Below are 20,030 nucleotides of genomic sequence, written 5' to 3'. Positions count from 1 at the left end.
CAGATAATCATTGAACAGGATGTGACTTACCAACAAGAGAAGAGTTGAATACACGATGGCACATTCACACCATAGAGTATTATCCACTAAAAAGAATGGATTAGAGAGCTATGCCAGTATGCCAGCTGACTTGAAGGGAACTCTGTGAGGTACTGAGTAAGAAAAGCAAGAAACCTCAAGTGCCTGTAATATGATCCCACTTTTGGCCAAGCAGTGACAAAAGTCTTGTGATTTCTGATTATGATTACAGAGAACACAGAAGAAAGAGTGGGAAGATATATGGCAGGATATGGCTGTATACGTATTACATTCGCCTGACCAGGGAAGAGGAGGGATGAGGTAGGGGGAGGGACAAGGGTGCAGCAAGCAATAAAATAAAACAGGGGACGTCCCTGGAGGTCCAGTGGTTAAGGCTTTATGCTGTCAATGCAGAGGGCCTGCACTGGTGGAGAAACTCAGATCCCACATGCTATACAGCACAGCCAAGAGAGTAAAACAAAAAAAAAGAAAATTATTATTAAAAAAAAAAAACTGAAGAAAAAAGAGAACACTAAATACTATATAGGAAATGGCCATATTTATGCATTTATATAAAATTGTGCAAATAGCACAAAGAAATTATCAAAAAAGAATGCACACACAAAAATGACTTAAATCTGCAATGGAGTTAACCAAGTGCTGTGAGTGGCCTCAGTCGGGGGGCCTGGGGGTGAGCTGGCGAGGGCGCCAGCCAGTGAGGGGCCCTCGCTGTCCTCCTGCGAGGACCAAGGACACCTATGGGTGAGGCGACACTGAGAGGGCACCTGGGCTGTGTCCAGCCAGCTGCGAGAAGGAAAAAAGCGTTGACGGTCTCATTCGATTTTGGGGCAAAGTGCAAGAACAGGGGAGGGTATTATCAGGAGGACTGAAATTTGAGAATTCATGGGAACAGGAGATCAGAAGCCATTGCAGGCAAAGGGTTAGAACAGGGGTAGAAGAAGCATCTGCGAATGTGAGCGAGTGCAAAGCTCAGTCGGACGTGAGACAGGACCCAGGCCGGGGTGGACAGGGGACCTGGAGGCCCACAGCAGAGGCCTGCCTCAGGAGTAGGATGTGACTATCAGTCTCCGAGTTGCAGGAGAAGAGAAAATGGGAAACCAAAGGATGACACCAAGTACAGGCCAGTGCTTATCAACCAACATACACACTTTTAATTGCAAAAAGTAAAAATTTTTGTCACACGAAACCTTAATGTACATACATTCTTTGTAAGTTTGCGGTACATTAAGTTACAATCAACATTCCACACTGAACACAGAATAACATCTTAGACCACTCAGAGCCCACGTGGCTGGACAGGTGTCCGCCCCTTTGCTCACAGGGACCCCCCAGGGCCCGCCACCCCTGGCTCCCTAGAGAGGAACTGCAGCCATTCTGGATCCCGTCCCTAGGGGCAGCAAGGCCTTTGCCGAGTGCCCAGTTCCCGCTCCCTTCCGCCCTAGGTGTCTGTCACTGACCTTCCCGCGGGAAGGACGAGGAGGAAGAGACCAAGGCCAGCGTTTTTCTGAGGATGAGACTATGGAGAGAAGTTTGGAGGGAAGGTCATCTATGATGGAGGCTGCGCCTTCTCTGGGAATGATGGCATGTGTCCACTCAGTTCGGGTCACCAACTCTCACAGGTAAGCGTTTGTTCCTGAAATGGCTGGAAGTGCTCTGAGGGGCTGAAGCTTAAAGGCTGGGACCCTGCTGAGCTGTAGGTCAAGGTGGCTTTGCAGGCTGACCTCACCTCCCCCACAGAGCCATGGAGAGGGATAAGGAGGTAAATTAAGCCTGGTGTGAAGCAGATGTCCCGACTCTCCAATTTCTATCTGAAACTCAGAACTAAGCTGGTTTCCCTTCTTTGCAAGGGTGTCTACAGCTATGGTCCACTCTTGGATTGACGCTGGCTGACAGACAGACAGACACATGAAGGCAGCAGTGGCCCGTGGGCAGCCCCATCACATCTGGACAGTTCCAGGCCTCCGCTTGGGAGTTTCGTAACATCTCTTCTCTCCAATATTCTGCAAAGATCTGGATGTCTCACGGTCTCGAGAGAGGGAGACATGATGGGTGTAGTTAGCTCTAATGCTGAAATTATGCAGGGCAGGAAAACCAGACGCAAAGCGACCTGGACGACAGACGAGCTGGCTGGAGGCCTTCTCACCAGGGCCAGCACTTAAGAGCCACGCCGCACCCAGGGCGGGTGGACTCGGACGTGGTGCACGAGGGAGACCACCTGTCTATCTTCTCTGAGATGCTTCTGCAGAAGCAGCTGCAGGATATGGAGGGGCTGATGGCGACAGAGCACAAACTTTCCATCTGTGACAGAGCTTGCTCTGTAAGCACCTCACCTTCCTAGCTGCCTGGCCCTGACGTGCGTCAGCTCTGAACCCAATATCCGTGGGTCCGAACGTGGAGAGATTCTCAAACCAAAATGCTATTTTAAAGCACATCTCTGGCACTCCCTTCCTTCAACCGACTTTAGTGGGTGAAAAAGCTGAAAAGAGGAAGTTAATGAGTGTGGAACTTATAAGTCAGGAGAGTTTGTCTTCTAGCGATAGGGAAACTCAAAAGTCTAAAATATTCCTGTTTAATAACTGATTCTCAAAAGGTAGACCAGATTGATTCACTCCCTGCACTAGTCTCTTTCCTCTACAACCTGGCCCCTGCTGGGTAAGGATTGCATGACAAGCAAACATCTACTCTGAGGGTCTCAATTTTCACTATGGAAGCCTCTGGCTAATGAGCAAAACTGCATCCAGACTGTGAAAACGACGGAGGGACTTCCCTGGTGGTCCAGTGGTTAAGACTCTGTGCTTCCCGTGCAGGGGGTGTGGGTTCAATCCATCGGGCAACTAAGATCCCACAGGCTATGCAGTGCAGCCGAAAAAAAAAAAAGAACACTGCCTATATAAAAAACATAAAATCACTGAGGCCCTCACCTGCAGCTAAGGAATTATTTTGTTTTGAAATTGCTCCTACACCGAGGCCTATGCTGGGTTTTGGAAGAAGGGAATAGAAAACCGTGAACTAAAAAAACAAGTGATGTAAACTCCAAGGGGACCCACAACTGGAATTGGGCTGAGTCCCTCTGCTGGTCACACATCTGGAAACTTGCGGTGATGGGAAAATGGCTGGAACGTTCACTCCTAAAAAGCGCTTTCAGGTGGGGGCGGGGGAAGGGCTTTTTATAGAAGTCATCTGTTAGCTTCTCTCCATTTCTGTCTCAAACAGTTTTGAAAACAAACCCTGGAGAGTTCCTGGCTTGCTGACCCTGCCCCTAGGTTCTCCCACTCAGCTGGGCTCACCAGAGTCAGCTAGACCCACGGCTTTGTTCCTGGACACCACTCTGCACTGCAGCAGGAAGACACTGTGCTGTGGAGCCAGCCATCGACCGCCAGCAAAGGAACTGTCCTCGGCCCCAGTTTCTTTCCTTGTAAATGAGGCTCTCAGAGCTGCTTCACAGGACTGGGCAGAGATCAGAGGAGAAGATCACACGTACCCAGACACTCTGAAGCTGGAACGGACTATTTAATTATTAAGAAACATTGCTATGTCTTTTCTCTCAGAAAATGACCCCAAATTTGTCTATTTCATGGATTGTTTTGTTGTTTCACGAAAGAGGCAGATTCTGTTTTCATAAACTATGGTTAGTTTACTCTCTCCCCCTGCTGAACAAATTGAGAGTGGGGAGAGGGTAAGTTCTACTTATGTTCTTCATGAACCAGGACAGGGTAGTGTTCTTTTCAACATCCGTCTCTTGGGGACCTCAGGACACCTGGATATAATGCCTCAAACCGGGGCCAAAGCAGCCTTTCTCCCCAGAGAGCTGACTTCTCCCCAGAGAAACACAGTACATGAGTTTCACTGCCATGTCATCTCTGGGTAAACAGTCAACAAACTTGTGAGCAAGGACCTCTGTTTAAAGCAAGCCCTGTGGCTTTGTTCTTAGGGTGGTGGTAGACATGGGGATTTCTATGGCCCCACCAGCCCCCTGACCCTGCTTCCTCATCTTCATGAGCCTCCTTCCCACACTGGGTCATATGGAGGAACTTCTGCTGCTTCCACGGAGGAGCTGAGAGCGAGGTGAGCAGGGGTGACCCCGCGGCCCCCTCACAAAGCCTTGGGTAACTAGAAAGGAACTAGCTGGTGGCTCACTGACTACTGACCAGTCAGTGGGAGATTCTGCTTTTCAGAATTACCTGGAGAAGAAGGTACATTAATTAAAAAACCTTCTTTGAAGAATTTCACCCCTAACATAAATCTACGTTCAATTCTGAACTGGACAGATTTTAAGTAAAATGAGTGGTGTCCACACGGAAAGTTTCTACTTATCTGCTGCCAGACCGTTCTTTGTTGAAGACAGCTGTCAGCTCTGGGGACCTCCCACAGGAGGCCTTAGAACACCCACACACACATAAGGCTCTTTCAGCTTTGAGTTGAAGAGGGCATTTTATGATCATTTAAGGTGTGACAGGCTGGAGTAAAATGGGGAAGGAACACGGGGTAATTCATAAAAACACAGCGGGGAATTTCGATCATCAAAACAGTTGCTTTGCTCCTAAGAAACCCTCTCTTTTGTGAAACCAAAGGGCCTAATTTAAGAGAACTCTGAGAGACCTCTAAAGAACTTGTTTACGTATCACCAGGGGCAAGGACATTGCAAAGGCTCTACAAGTATGCACAAAGCTGGCCTCTGAATGGTCCCTCTGATTTAAAACCTCTTAAACTGTAACTGCTTAGCAGCGTGCCTTTTATACAGACGTGAAGTTTTGTTTTTCCTGTATTATTTCACACACAGTACTGATTCTTTTCAGCAAAAATTCCCTCAGGTACAGTTCATCCTACTTTCACTCAAGTCCGTGGAGGCGCCTCTGAGCGATGTGAACCCTCCCTGTCCTTTACAAGCCCCTAAACAGGCCATTCAAGCGCACACTGATCCTCACTGATGCTCATGAGATGTGTAGACAGAGGGCCTGGGACAAGGTGCAGGGGTGCCTTCAAAGGATGGCGAGGACCCCACAGTGAGTCCCATTCTCTTCCCCCACCACTGTCTGCCTCTGGTCTGACACCTCCACTATCTGTTTGATTTCTGCCATTTAGAACCAGGGGCCGTAGCGTGGTCTGCTTCTTTTCCTTCAGCTTGGCAATGGCACAATCAGAGGCCAGATATTTAATAAAGTCGATAAAGGAATAATAAAGGGGGAAAGGAAACAAAAAAAGAGGGTCCTTATTTGTACACTTAAGACATACAAAAAGCATTTGGGGAAAACAACGAGCAGAGCGAATCGTCCAAAGGAACACGGTTTTGTATTTTCACAAGAATTAAAAACACCTCACCTTGGTTCCCAGTACAGAGAAAGAGAAATCATTTCAAGACAGACAGTCACACAGTTGCACGCCCAGCTGACCAGCACTTTGTGTCTGGAGTTCCTTCCCTAGCCACATGACAACATCACTTTGACACATCTGTAAAACATCTTCTCTGCAGAAAGTCGGGCCCTAAAGATCAAACCCGGGGAGGCGCCCTCTCCCCAGGCCAGCACTCTTAACTCACCCCCTCTGAAGACATTTGGTAAAAGCAACACGGCTCATGACAGCAGTGCTGCCTCAGCAGTAAAGGGCTCTGGCTGGGCCAAGGGAGGGGTGTGGGGAGCCCAACTGCTGAGAAGCCGGCCAGACAGGCGAGAGAGCAGGGGAGGGAGGGGGAGACTGAGAACCTGACCGAATGGAGGAAGGTATTACCTTAGGAATTGCCGCTTCAATTACAGGCAGGCTCTGGCCTGGCATCGGCGACTCCGAGAGCCACACGCGCTTGGGAAAGAAGTGCACTTCTCGAGTGCAGCTTGAGGTTATTTGGTCCTTTTCACTGGTTCAAGATTCCACTGTGCTTGGGAAACTGCCATAACTTCTTTAACCATCCGTGGCTTTCCAAAAGATGTACAGGGTGGTTTTACCAGGGAGATGGGACAGGCAGGCCCACCTGGCAGAGGATGGCGCTGAAGTCAGGACCCGCTGACTGCCCTCTCGGGGCCAGGAGCCAGCAGAGGAGACCATGGCATGCAAGTGAGGGAGGATACCAACCCTGCTCCCTGCCTGAAGGCAGCCTCAAGGCTTTGGTGCCAAGGGGCTGGGCAGAGGCCCGTCTCTCATAGACGGGTACTGGTGGTGGAGTCCTGGCCAAGAGGCTGGGCTGGAAGAGTTGGGAGGCCCAGGCTCTGGCCTTTGCCTCCAGCACACAACTGGCTCACACGCGCATGCATGGGGCAGGTGACTAAGTAACCAACCCCTGGAAAGTGGTTTCATCGTTTTTTGTTTTTATTCTCCCCGTTTCGATCTGGTCTTCAACTCTCAAAGCTGTTCCTTTAGATCTGTGTCCTATAGCTCTGACAGGGTGGTTCCATCGCAGACGACCAAAGGCTGGATCCCTCTGGCCATAATGTAGACCTTCCAGTGGGTGGCACCAGCGTAGCCTTGAAGGGAGACAGCGACAGGAAAGCGTGTGAGTCGTAGGGACTGGGTCTGCAGAGCTGCCCTCAGATTCACCTACAGACTCAGAGGCCATTCCTGCTCTGGAGGTCTGTGAGCTCTTCCTAGCGTAAGTGTCCCCAGCTATCATTAGTCCTCTCTGTAAGCTGACATCCAACGGGTTCCTCCAACCATGAACCAAAGTGTTTCAGCGTCACCCCTCACCTGGGTAACTGTGAATCACAGTTTGGCAGGTTTACAAAAGCAGGATGTTCTAGATATGGCAGATGCATCTGTGTGTGCTAAGTGGCTTCATCTGTGTCCGACTCTGTGCGACCCTATAGACTGCAGTCCCCCAGGCTCCGACCCTATAGACTGCAGTCCCCCAGGCTCCCGGTGTGACCCTATAGACTGCAGTCCCCCAGGCTCCTGTTGCGACCCTATAGACTGCAGTCCCCCAGGCTCCGACCCTATAGACTGCAGTCCCCCAGGCTCCGACCCTATAGACTGCAGTCCCCCAGGCTCCGACCCTATAGACTGCAGTCCCCCAGGCTCCCGGTGTGACCCTATAGACTGCAGTCCCCCAGGCTCCTGTTGCGACCCTATAGACTGCAGTCCCCCAGGCTCCCAGTGTGACCCTATAGACTGCAGTCCCCCAGGCTCCCGGTGTGACCCTATAGACTGCAGTCCCCCAGGCTCCCGATGTGACCCTACAGACTGCAGTCCCCCAGGCTCCGACCCTATAGACTGCAGTCCCCCAGGCTCCTGGTGTGACCCTATAGACTGTAGTGTACTCCCCCAGGCTCCTGGTGTGACCCTACAGACTGTAGTGTACTCCCCCAGGCTCCCGGTGTGACCCTGTAGACTGCAGTCCCCCAGGCTCCTGGTGTGACCCTATAGACTGCAGTCCCCCAGGCTCCTGGTGTGACCCTATAGACTGTAGTGTACTCCCCCAGGCTCCCGGTGTGACCCTATAGACTGTAGTGTACTCCCCCAGGCTCCCGGTGTGACCCTACAGACTGCAGTCCCCCAGGCTCCCGGTGTGACCCTACAGACTGCAGTCCCCCAGGCTCCCGGTGTGACCCTACAGACTGCAGTCCCCCAGGCTCCCGGTGTGACCCTACAGACTGCAGTCCCCCAGGCTCCCGGTGTGACCCTATAGACTGCAGTCCCCCAGGCTCCCGTTGTGACCCTATAGACTGCAGTCCCCCAGGCTCCCGGTGTGACCCTATAGACTGCAGTCCCCCAGGCTCCCGGTGTGACCCTATAGACTGCAGTCCCCCAGGCTCCCGTGTCCATGGGATTCTCCAGGTAAGGATACTGGAGTGAGTTGCCATGCCCTCCTCCAGGGGATCATCCCAACCCATGGATCGAACTTACAGCTCTTACATCTCCTGCACTGGCAGGTGGGTTCTTTACCACTAGCAGCACCGGGGAAGCCCTGCTGATGTGCATGTGTGTGTGCTAAGTCGCTCAGTCGTGTCCGACTCTTTGCGACCCCATAGACTGCAGCCCACCAGGCTCCTCTGTCCATGGGATTCTCCAGGCAAGAATACTGGAGTGGGGTGCCATACTCATCCGGGGGATTCTCAAGGGGACCTTCCTGACCCAGGGATCAAACCCGAATCTCCTGAGGCTTCTGCACTGCAGGCAGACTGAGCCACGAGTGAAGCCCCAGATAAGGTTGATATGGAGCATCAATTCTCAGGGTCACTTCTTTTCAGCAAAAGACAGGACGGGTTCTAACGGAGGCCAGGGCGCCCTGTCCAGTTCTCCTGAGGTTATACACAACATGGTCTCATTACAGAACATCCAGATTAACCCAAACCAGTACTTCCTAAATTGCATTCTGCCAACAGTAGCACCCTATAAGACAGTCCAGGGCAAACAGGGTTCCATGGTCAAGTGAGTTTGAAAAACACCAGACCCCTTCAGGGCTTCTCAGAGCCTTCTGTACACTAATGTGTACTGTGTCTCAACAAGACAGGCGTTTCCCAAAGACAGAGCCCTCTCTGCCCAGGGTCTTTCCCAAGGGCTGTTTTATGAACCCTAGGGTCATGACCTGTATCATTTAAGCACTGGTATCTAGGAATGGGCTCAAAAGGTAAAATTAAAAAACTTTAATACATCAGTAAAGTAACTGATGAAAAATTTTCTAGAGAAGGATACACCACTCATCTTTAAACTGGGAGCACTGAATGGAATGTAACCTCTGCTTGGTGACTCGGGAAAGGTCACTATGAGCCGGGACTGTACCATCATGGCAGGTAACATGGGCTTACCAGCGTCAGCCTCGACACTTGACACCCACATCACTCTTGAAAATGCCGTCCGTCATGGGTTTTCTGGTGATCGTGGGCACTGTCCTCTGAACCCAGCCACCATGGGATGATGCTTATTTTGTCAACAAACACAGAATCTGCTTGGCATGGTGCTATTCTTGAGGGTCTCTGAGGTGCAGGAGTGGCCATCTGCTTAACAGCCACTGAAGTTACTCTCGCCCACCGTCAGGGTCTGCCTTTCTGTCCTCATTTTCCCCTGCGGCAGCTGCAGCCATTGCTTCCGTTTCTGCCACTGCTTCCTGAGTCCACTGTCCTCCCCAGCCCTCCCCACCCCCAGCCTTCTCCTGACTTGCCCTCTTCCCTGGTTCTCATCAGCCTCCATCCCTTCTCCACATTCCTATCACGTTCTGCCCTTCATGGACACTGCCAAGCACAGGGCTTCTTTCCCTCCAGTCAGCAAGCTGGCTGGTCACAGAACGACAAGGATCAGTCTCTGGATTCTGGGCCATTCCGGACTAGCCACACCAGCCTTTGATCAAAGAGTCAAAGCTTCTTTGATCACTGCCAGTCACCCATCTTTTTTTTTTCCTTTTTTCCTTAATTCTATAATTGGCACTCGGGATGCTTGTGGGAGCTGAAAACCTGGAATTTGGATAACAAAAGTGTTTCTGTAGCTGTCTGAACTGTCAGGCATTTGTAGAACATAAGACAGAAACTTTTTCAAGCACAGCTACACATTCCAAAACCAGAATGCCATACAGACTTGTGCAGCATCACTCCACTACAGAACGACGGGTTTGGAGTAATTTCCACACAAGAATCCTCTTTTCTTGCAGTAATCCTCAAGGGCCAGGCCAGCTGTGCTCCATTAGTGGCTAAATGCTTAATTTGAGCATTGTTTTCATTTTTTTCATTTTTAAATTGAAATAAAAGTTATGAAACTTGGATTACAGTTTGGCAGTTTTCAGTATGCACCCTACCTCCAAGCGAGGTGAGAGGTTTCTAGGGACTGGGGTCTTCCAAATAGAAAAACTTAAAAGAAATAAAACTGGAAAATCAGTCTGGGCTCTGTCTGGGAGTCAGGGCTACCCTAGGTTTTGTGAGGCAAGAAAAACAAGAAGGGCAATGGTGATGCTTGTTGATTTATTTTGCTTCTGCCAAGACAGTTCTATTGTCAAACTGCCAGTGGTTGATTCAAGTCTGTTTCTTCGGAACCAATTTTTAGATGGTAAGGCACAGAACAAGTCACAGTCGGGAAATCATGGAGCCAAGGGTGGGTCATGACTGTGAGGCTGTGACCAGACTGTGGGATCCACAAGGAAGATAGTATTTCCTTGCGTGGCTGTTGCCCTTACATACTGCTTGAATTGTTTTACTAGGAAACTGGGCACAGAAAGGGTTTCATCGAATCTGAATTGGACCTCCTCTGGCTTGACTGTGTAAAAGGAGTCACTTAAAACTGATGCTTCACCTAACTGACCGTTGGGCCTTGGAATGGTCACCTCTCCTCTCTTGGTCTCAATTACCTTATCTGCAAACGAAGTATTGCTCTAAATATTTTCCATAATAACTCCTCCTAATTTGAAATCTCTAAAGCCAATGGACACATGCATCCTAAATGTGCACGTGACCCATCTCTCTCTGCTACGTTTTCTTAGTAATTACTTACCATTACATCTAAGCAGAAATAATTGACCTTGCTAATTAAAAAAAGCTATTTTTGACTTTAATAAATATTTGTAAAGGCAATATTCAATTTTTAGAATGCTTTTTTGAGTTAAAAACTAAAAAGACCCTGTGGCCAACCCTGCCCTCTGGGGGCTCCACGTACCGATGTCGCCGGGCTCCAGCGGCATCGCCACGGACTGGCAGTGGCTGCGGCACTGGAAGGGCGGGAGGAGCTGCAGCATGGCCTCCCCGCTGCCGATGGTGAACAGGTCATGCATCCTGTGCGTCTGGAGGAGAGGACACAGGGGAAGGAAAGGAAAACCAAGTCAAATCCTGGCGCATGGGGGAGGACACAAAAATTCTTACACGTGTGGCTCTGGGTTTCCTGGCAGCCTAAGCAAAGAGGAAGACAGAACCAAGGATAAAACTCACAATTCTGTTCGAGAGACAAGAAACAAATTAGTTTCTGCTAAGCATCTCCCTGTACTGAGGCTAAGGGTAGATTTCTATTTTTTTGGCCATGTTAAGGGGGCATGGGGGATTTTAGCTCCCAACCAGAGTTCAAATCTGCATTCTCTGCCATGGAAGCTCAGGGTCTTAACCACTGGACTGTCAGGGAAGTCCCATGGTAAGATCTCTTCTAGGGTTTTTCTTAAAGAGACATTGTGTAGTTTTGTGGGCAACATCTGCAATGACAGCCCTGTAGCAGAAATGGCTCAAGTTTCATAATTCACAATTTCTAGCCATAGTTTCCAGGTAGGTCATAGGCAAAATATCTAACTGTATTTTAACAAAAGTCTCGCAGAGGCCAACATGTGGTGGTCTCAATATGCAATCATCTGAGGGTCTGGTTTGATCCAGACAGTCTGTATATCCTCTGGGCAATGGTCTGTGGAATATTATTTCTTACTGTCAGACTTTTTTCAAGAGAATCGGACAGCAGCAAGTTCAAGTTCACAATTTTTTGGCAAGACCCAGGTAAGCAGATGCATGATGCTACTGATTGAGGACTAAGAGCAGTTAAGATCAGCCTCTGGTCTTGGAAGCTAAGGGTGTGCACCTGCACAGGTGACTGCAGGTCTCTGAGGGCACATGGACTGCAGTCGCCGGGCTCCTCCATCCATGGGGTTTTCCAGGCAAGGAGTATGGCAACCCAAAGGAGTGGGTTGCCATTTCTTCCTCCAGGGGATGTTCCTGACCCAGAGAACAAGCTGGCATCGCCTGCATCGGCAGGTAGGTTCCCTGCCATTGAACCGCCAGGCCATCAGTCCTGCTCCCGGCAAGCAGTAAGTGCAGTCTGCTGTGTGCCTGGGGTTTGGGAGGGGCAGGGAACAGAAACAAAGGGATAGGGGGCTCTTGGTCACACTTCTCTTTCTGTCTAGATGGCAAGAGAAAACCCCAATCCCTTATGCGTCCTTACAAAGCAGGAGTCAGAAGTCCGGCTCCTTAGGCCATGTCCTGTTTTTTCTCCACCATTTGGGTCCTCAGGAGCCTGAGAATGTGGTCCTGCCTTCTCCTGCCTCCCAACCCTGGTCTCCCCGTTGCTCCCCACAGGCCCTGGCCTTGACTCTGTGTCCACGGAAACGCTTCGAGCCACTGCAACCGCTGCTGCAGTGGCAGAAGAGGACGCGTGTCTGGAGCCGCTGTGACCGACAGAAGCCCTGTCACAAGCAGTCTCGAAAAAATTCCAGAAGACCAGAAATTAAGCAGGCATATCTCTATTTCACATGGGCCTGAGAGGGGCTGGGACCAAGCTCTTCCACATTCAGGATGAAGAGAAGCAGACAACAGGATGGACTGGGCCGGCCCTGGGCAACATCGTGGGGTGGGTGCAGTGGGCCTTGGAGCCCCTCACCTCTTCCCCCAGGGTCTCTCAACAAGGGGACTCCACTGCTTATCTTTTATCCCAAGGCTGCCTCTTGGAATCTGGGCCCACAGACACATGACTTTACCAGAGTCCAGGGCCCAGGGATGTGGAACAAGGGTGGAGTAACGTGGCTGTGGAGAAAGGAGAGCCTGGGCCAGGGTGGGGAACAGATGCTCTAAGAAATCAGACTCTCAGAATCTCTGCCTATTTGGGCCACTCCCCTTCCAAAAACATCCTTGAGAACCACAACAAGATATTCTGACAGGCGTCTGCGGAACTCTGTATTTACCCCTTTGGCTGGGTTCCCTAGTGTCCCTGTTCGGCAGACTGGTGAAATTAAGATTCAAGTGGGAAAACCCAAGACAGTGATAAAAGCCCTCACCCATAATTTTTTCATATATCATAATTATGAAGATGAAATCATACTAGGGCCCCGAGTTCTAGCCGAAGGCAGCAGAATAAACTTCTTTAAAACCTGAGGCCAGAGCCCAGCACCTCCACCCTACAGCTGGCAGGCAGAAGTTCTTACTTCTAGACAAAATGATTGTTTTTTAAAGGCTTTGAAATTCCTTTAACACGATTCAGCACATTTGGACCCAAACAATAGTGTCAGGAGGTTAAAGACACAACCCCGAGTTGATAGGGGTCGCAGTTCAGCAAATTTAATTTTTTAACAAAGGAAAATTCATCCTTTTAATTATTCCAAACCAATCCAGACTCAAAAAGCTTCCTCAGGGTTGAGACTCAACAAAAGAGCAATTCAGAGAAAAGTAAACAGACACAAACACAGAACAGCTCTGCCCAGTCTGCTGGCCCCAGAGGTATAAATGTGGGCTCCGGGTACTTGGCCACGGATGGAGGTAAGAGGCAGTGCCACACACTGCCTCAGGCACGTGCTTGTCAACCCTTCTGTTCCCAAACCACGCTCCCAAGCTTTTTGCTCTCCCTTTTTGCTCTCCATCTGAAGCTTCTCGTTTGTTTATTTCTGGGGAAAGCCAATCTGGGAGTGGAGGATGAGGTGAGACCTCTTATTAACTTGCTGTGTCCTTGGGCAAATCATTAAATTTCTCACAAAATGAGAAATGTTGGACTGTTCATTTACACACTATTCATTCACAGTCTGCCTGCTCTCGACTTGGAGGTAGAGAAGTTTGACTGCATGCTCAGGACTCTTTAAACTTGAGGATTCTACTCCCTTTAACGTAGAAAGGTAGCTTGCCCCCAGGTGTTAAGGGCAGGAAATAGATCTGCAAGGTCACTAGACTTTCTGGAAGCATGCCTTCAGTAAAAAGTCAGGCCGCTGCAGGTCCTGTTGGCAAGCAGCAGGAAGAGAGAACTCCAGATTCTGTGGATGACCCTTCAGGTCACCCTCGAAGCTGACATACAGGGAAGGCTTTGATTATGACATGAGCCCAGGTACCAAACGAGAAAAATTCTAGATCCAAATCTTCTCAGAATTTCCTACCTTACTCCCCACAATAGGTTCTGGTTGAAGAAGGAAGCATTTTTTCAAGGAGGCGTCTTTTGGAAACGGCAGATGCGTGAAAACAGGGAAAAGCTCATGTAAAACGTGTGATCTGTTCAGCGGTCTTCTCCTGTAGAACGTGTAAGAGGGAAAAAGGAGTTAAACTGGGCAACCCAGCCCAACACCATGGCTCTAGCCAGCTCGGCAAGGGTGGGAAAACTGTGGGTGGTGGGTGAAGAGGGAAAGATGTCAGGACAACAACTGAAGTATTCGGTCCATGAAGAGCAGTCATGCCGAATCAATTAACTGAAACATCACACGCGCACACACACGCACACACACTCTACAGCCACAATTTGTCTTGTGTGGGTGGGGTGTTTATAAAATCCAGCTAAAACAACATATAGAGGGAGAAAAGAAACACTCCATTCATTCTCTCTTGGCAGGGACTGAAGTAACAGCAGGCAGGGCAAGAGAGGAGAAGGGAGGAGGGGGGCAACAGTCATGACCCTCTTGAAGTGGAGCAGTATGACGTGGGAAGCCTGTATCAACTCGTAAACGGAGTATTTGATCATGCAAATAAACAGCAAATTTAAAGAAAGGCAGAAGCAGAGGAGCTACACAACAAAAAGCCTGAAAAAGCAGTTTTAATCCTTTTTGGAATGATTCTAGAAGTAAACTTGCGTTCCTTTTATTTGTAGAAAGCAAGGTTCACCCCCAAGAAATGGCCCATGTCGTCTATCAGACCTGAGAAGGAACAGGGAGATAGACACGGGTTTCAATGTTGGCTGGGTGACCTTAAGCAAAGTACTTAACCTCTCTGATTCCCACTTTTCCTGAACTGAAAAACGACAATGACAATTCCGACTTCCCAGCACTATTACGAGCATCTCCAAGGAGTAACAGACACTAAGCACCAAGGCATGCTGCCTGGCACAAATAAATGCCATGAAATAACCTTCCCTTCTATTCTTTGTGCTCTCTCTGCAGTCCTCAACACTCAGGACCCACTCAGCATGAAAGCAAATGCTGAACACTGCAGTTAGAAGTGAGTGAAGCTTCTATTAGGCAATCTCGGTGTCCACCATGGTGACGCCCCTCTTGACACACCTCTTCAACTCCTCTCTTTCTCTCCATCGGTTTTTCAACACTGTGCTCTGGAGTTATCACTTGACTTGGAGGGTGTGGTGCAAAGTTTACACAGTGCCAGGCATAGCAGGGTCTCGGCAGCAATGAGTACCGTTTTGACATTTGGTCTGCCCTCTTTCTGTCCACACACATGGCTGGGTGCCCCTTTCCGCACTCACCATGGATACGGAAATGGGAACCACCGTCCAGGAAAGCAGCGCCACCACTTGGTGAAAAACCCTTCGGTGAAGCCTTCTGTCACCTCCGGATACTGGCACAAAAAATCCTGAAGCCCCTCGGTTGACAGGGACTGTCCCGTCTTGGGGAGGCAGAAAACAAAAGTGCAACAAGACAACACGGAATTACTCATCAGGAATGCCCCAGGGCCTGATGCTTTCCAGCCCTTTAATGGGTTATGAAGGCAGTGGGAGAAGCAGTCTTTCTGCGCACCTTGATCACTAGAGGATGCAGTCTCTCAAATTTCCTTGGGGTGTCTTCCAGGAGCATCACCTGGAGGGGTAATTTCTGGGCACAGCCAGTGCAGTTGGCAGGGATGGGGTCCGACTCATTCTGCTCACAGTCATTTGTCCACCAGGGGTCAAAGTCTGAGAGAGGAAAGGATGTGGAGAAAGCAGATACAGCGGGTGAATTCAGGAGGCCCAGCAATGGAGACAGAGAGGCATAATAATTTTAAAAGCTCACAGTGATCACCACGAACGACCGCTGAAAAGGTACATATCAAATAAGTTAACCCTCACGAAGGAAACAGAGAGCCTAGCTGGGGACAGAGGTGGAGAGGGGAGGTGCTTCTCTCTGTATACTCTTCTAGGCTTTGTGGAAAATATTTTTTAACACGTACAAGTATCTCCTAAGCCAAATCAATAGCTGAAGTCAGACAGTTTGGAGAGCTGTATTTGTGACATGGGGTTGGAGATGCAGTTCTTTCCCGGTTTCCTAACCTGTGACCAACAGGTCTGAACCGGCTACAGCACGTGGGGGAGGGGCAGGCAGGCAGGGTGGTCCCACTGCCAGTGAGGCCAGCATTTCTCTGATATCCTAGACCCTGGGCTCACAGGTACAAGGCCGGGCCAGGACGGCTCTGGGAAGGAAGAGTGAGAAATGGGTGCAGAGAGAAGGGATGGAGAGGAGAGACGGGACTTTTCAGGGCCCATCTGTGGAGTAAAGTAAATGGCCTCTGCTCATCAGCACTCTGTCCCAGTTCGGGGGAGGGGAAAGGGCTACTAACCGTGGCTTCCAGCCCCAAGGACTGCAGGGTGATCAGACCTAGAACACCCCACTCAGGCCCTGATGTGAGAGCTCGCTGGCTCCCCCACACCCTACTCTGGTGGGTCCTTCTTTGAGGGGTTGGCTTTGTTTCTATGCAGCCCTTCTTGGTTTTCTCTGCGTTCCTTCCCTCTGAGACTATTCTGTTCATAATATTATTGCATTATGTCTTGTTTGCTTTCTGTTCCAGTCTGGGTTTCATCTGTGTTCTCTGAGATATGTGTTTGTGATAGATCTTTAATTTGAATCCAAAATGTTTCACCAGATGGTTTCTGATTAAAACCCAATGAAAACCCAATCAGGAGAGAGCCTAGAACAAAAGACAACAATCGAATGTGGCTGAAAGGAAACCAGTTCTGTGAGCCAAGAAACAGACGTGGAAGCTGACTCTTAACACATTTTCTGTAGTGAGCACAAGGCAGGAGTCTGCAGGATAAGGAACACTCACCGGGGGAGGGCGGTGAGTGTGCTCAGCACGTCCTGAGCCCACATCTCCTGCAGAGACCCTGTGTCTCCCACAGGCAGCACCACCCACTATTCTCACCCCCGGGAGGAGCACACGCCGCAGCACACAGCGATCACCGTGAGCCTCCAGGGGCAGCGGACAAACCTTCAGTGGCACCTGTTTTAGCGGCACGCTGAGGCTGCAGTTACCCTTTGATTTCCCTTCTGGAGTATTCTCACATGTTCCTTATTAGAAGTCAAATATGATGAACTCTTGCCAAAACACAAGAACTCTGGGTAATGGACGTACAATGAGGCATAAGTAATCGTGTTCAGCATGTGTTCAGTCATTCAGTCGTGTCTTATAACTCTTTGTGACCCCACGGACTGTAGCCCACCAGGCTCCTCTGTCCATGGGATTCTCCATCCATACAGGCTGAGATGGTCCAAGAGCTCCTCATTTAAGGGAGACACTGGAGGGCTGCAAATACTTACTATCACATTTTTCTGCAGTAACATGTCATATTCCAAATGAGTCCATTAATTGTGAGTATCATATCAGGAGTGAAGTGCTGGGAGAAATTCTAATTTATACAAAGGTGCTCCATGGGCTGTACTTGTGCTTAGTCGCTCAGTCATGCCCGACTCTGTGACCCCACAGACTGTAGCCTGCCAGGCTCCTCTGTCCGTGGGGATTCTCAAGGCAAGAATACTGGAGTGGGTTGCCATGCCCTCTTCTAGGGGATCTTCCCAACCCACGGATCGAACCCAGGTTTCCTGCACTGCAGGCAGATTCTTTACCCGCTTCATGGGCTAGTAGCAGCAATTCTGAACCTAAGAGTATCAAGAGATTATTTTAGCTTTCACTTAATTTAGTTTTATTCTGAGCTTTAGGTATTCTTGGGATTTCCAGGTAGAGATGCTTCAACAGCAGGTGGAGGGAAGAAAACCCAGAGAGGAAAAGAAAACAAGAGAATACTAAGGAGAGAATTTAAGGAGGTGGCAGAATATAAGACAGAGCTCTCTCGACATGTAAACATCAGCAGAGTCCTTATGTTGCGTCTGTGCGTGCTCAGTCGCTTCAGCTGAGTCTGGCTCTTTGCAACCCTATGGAGCCCGCCAGGCTCCTCTGTCCATGAGATTCTCCAGGCAAGGATACTGGAGTGGGTTGCCATTTCCTTCTCCAGGGGATCTTCCCAACCCAGGGATCAACCCTGCATTTCCTGCACTGTAGGTGGATTCTTTACCCCCTGAGCCACCTGGGAATCCCTGTTCTTACACTACCAACCATAATCTTTTAAAAACAGAAATGGAAAAGGATCTCATTCATAATAACTGGCAGAAAATTTAACAAAAATGGTAAAACTATAAAATTTTACTGAAGGATATAAAGTAAGACCTAGATAAATGACTAAATGTCATAAAGATATCAAGTCTACTCAAAAACACATACACATAAATTTAATACAACTGGATAGAATTTCATCAGAGTCTCCTATTGGTCAAGGTGGGGATGAGGCAGGGCTGTGACAACTGCATTCTAAAGTTGATCTAGAAAGAAAAATGTACGAGAATAACCACAGGCAACAATCCACCACCTGCCAAATTAACTCTAGGAGATGTTTACGTGCCCAAAGGCATCCGGGGGTAACAAAAATGAATTATAAAGTATGGTCATGCTTATAATCTATGGGGGATACACCTGTAGGCACAGGTACAGTTAGAGAATGTAGCAAGAGCCTTGGGACAGACACTGGGCATGTGGCAGACCCGAGGACCCTCACCTCTGACTGCTCATGGCTCACCTCTGTGCTGGGCAGGAGGAGGGCAGGTCTGGAGGCAAAGGGCACTGTTCTGTCCTCTCTGTGTAGATAATATGGACAAGTAGTCCGCAGAAAAACAAATACAAATGGCCTAAAAACACAACTGAAAAGACATCCACCTTCACTGATAACTGAAGAGATGCAACTTAAAGTGAGATACCACTTTTCAGTCACTTGACTGGCAAAACAATGATAATAACCAGGGTAGATGAGCAATACATGTTAATGAAAGTTACACGCTGACGTAAGTTTATGAAGATAACTTTTTATATTAAAACGTAAAATGTCCATGCTTTCTGACCCAGGTATTCTACCTCCAAGAATCTGTTTTACAGAAATAATAGTGAAGTGTTAGTTGCTCAGTCATGTTTGACTCTTTGCGACCCCCTGGACTGTAGTCCGCCAGGCTCCTCTCTCCATGAGATTCTCCAGGTAAGAATACTGGAGTGGGTAGTCATTCCCTTCTCCAGGGGATTATCCCAACTCAGGTATCAAACCTGGGTCTCCCACATTGCTGGGAGATTCTTTACCATCTGAAACACCGGGAAAGTCCCACAGAAATAATAGTACAGGTATATAAAAATGTGTATATGAATGTCCCAAATCTTTTTTTTAATAACAGCAAAAAAAAAAATGTAGAAACTGTTATTAAGCAATCCTCAGACAATGGAATAAAATAAACTCCTGAAAAATGTGTGTTCTGGGTTGAACAGTGTCCCCTTGCTAAAATTTAAGTCCTTCTGGAACCTCAGAATTTGACCATATTTGGAAATAGGTTCCTTGCAGATGTAATTAATTAAAGATGAGGTGATACTGAAGTGGGGTGGGCCCTAAATTCAATCTACATGCATCCTTATCAGAAGAAGTGAGGCTGCATGACGACTCCCAGAGGGAAGATGGCCATACAGAATTATGTGGCCACAGCTAAGGATGCTGAGGACTGATGGCAACCAGCAGAACCTGGAAGAAGCGAAGAAGGATTCATCCCTAGAGCCTCTGAGGAGAAGAGCCCTGAAACACCTTGATTTTGGATTTCTAGCCTCTAAAACTGTGAGATTAGTTTCTGTTGTTTTAATTCACCTTACCTTTGATACTTTGTTACAGCAAACTTAGAAACTAATACAATGTGCCTAGCCAAAAATATTTACATAAGCCTTCCTTGTGTGTGTGAATCAAAAAATATTTTATATTTATAAAGTATAGCAATCTGCACAGCCATGGAAAAACTCAGAAAGATGGATGTATATTCAAATCATTACCAGTGGTTGCCTGCGTGGAAGAGTTGGGAGGGGTAGAGCTGAGAGAATTTACTTCATTGAAAATATATTTTTGGATTTTCCTGGCAGTGCAGGGGTTAAGACTCTGTGCCCCCAATGCAAGGGGCACGGGCTTTATTCCTGGAAGAGAAATTAAGATGCCACACGCCATGCAGCACAGCCAAAAAAAGTTAAAAAAACATTTTTTTTCAAAAATCAAAATCTTATGTCTTTTTTGTCTTCATATATGTTTTACGTATTTTCCAAATAAAAATGTCTTTGGAGGTAATTCCCTGGTAGTCCAGTGGTTAGGACTCTGAGCTTTCA

The 20,030-nt window shown here is 48.6% G+C and overlaps 1 protein-coding gene across 6 annotated transcripts in view; it reads right to left on the bottom strand.

Annotated features, from left to right (window-relative positions):
- Nucleotides 1–1,167: 1,167 nt before the first annotated feature.
- The window catches only part of C20H6orf89 (chromosome 20 C6orf89 homolog), a 38,321-nt gene continuing 19,458 nt past the window's right edge, over nt 1,168–20,030 (bottom strand). For all 6 annotated transcript variants that reach the window (XM_060403143.1, XM_060403144.1, XM_060403145.1 and 3 more), the window contains 5 exons: nt 15,347–15,501; nt 15,076–15,215; nt 13,769–13,898; nt 10,600–10,723; nt 1,168–6,491 (listed from right to left, as the gene is read on the bottom strand). In XM_060403143.1, coding sequence (XP_060259126.1) covers nt 6,397–6,491; nt 10,600–10,723; nt 13,769–13,898; nt 15,076–15,215; nt 15,347–15,501 — 644 coding nt within the window. In that variant the 3' untranslated portion in view covers nt 1,168–6,396. The remainder of the gene's footprint in view (nt 6,492–10,599; nt 10,724–13,768; nt 13,899–15,075; nt 15,216–15,346; nt 15,502–20,030) is intronic.

This window comes from Ovis aries, chromosome 20 (genome assembly GCF_016772045.2).
Source record: "Ovis aries strain OAR_USU_Benz2616 breed Rambouillet chromosome 20, ARS-UI_Ramb_v3.0, whole genome shotgun sequence".
Taxonomy (NCBI): Eukaryota; Metazoa; Chordata; class Mammalia; order Artiodactyla; family Bovidae; genus Ovis; species Ovis aries.
The sequence above is the reverse complement of the archived record's forward strand: the minus strand, read 5'-3'. Positions and strand labels throughout refer to the sequence as shown.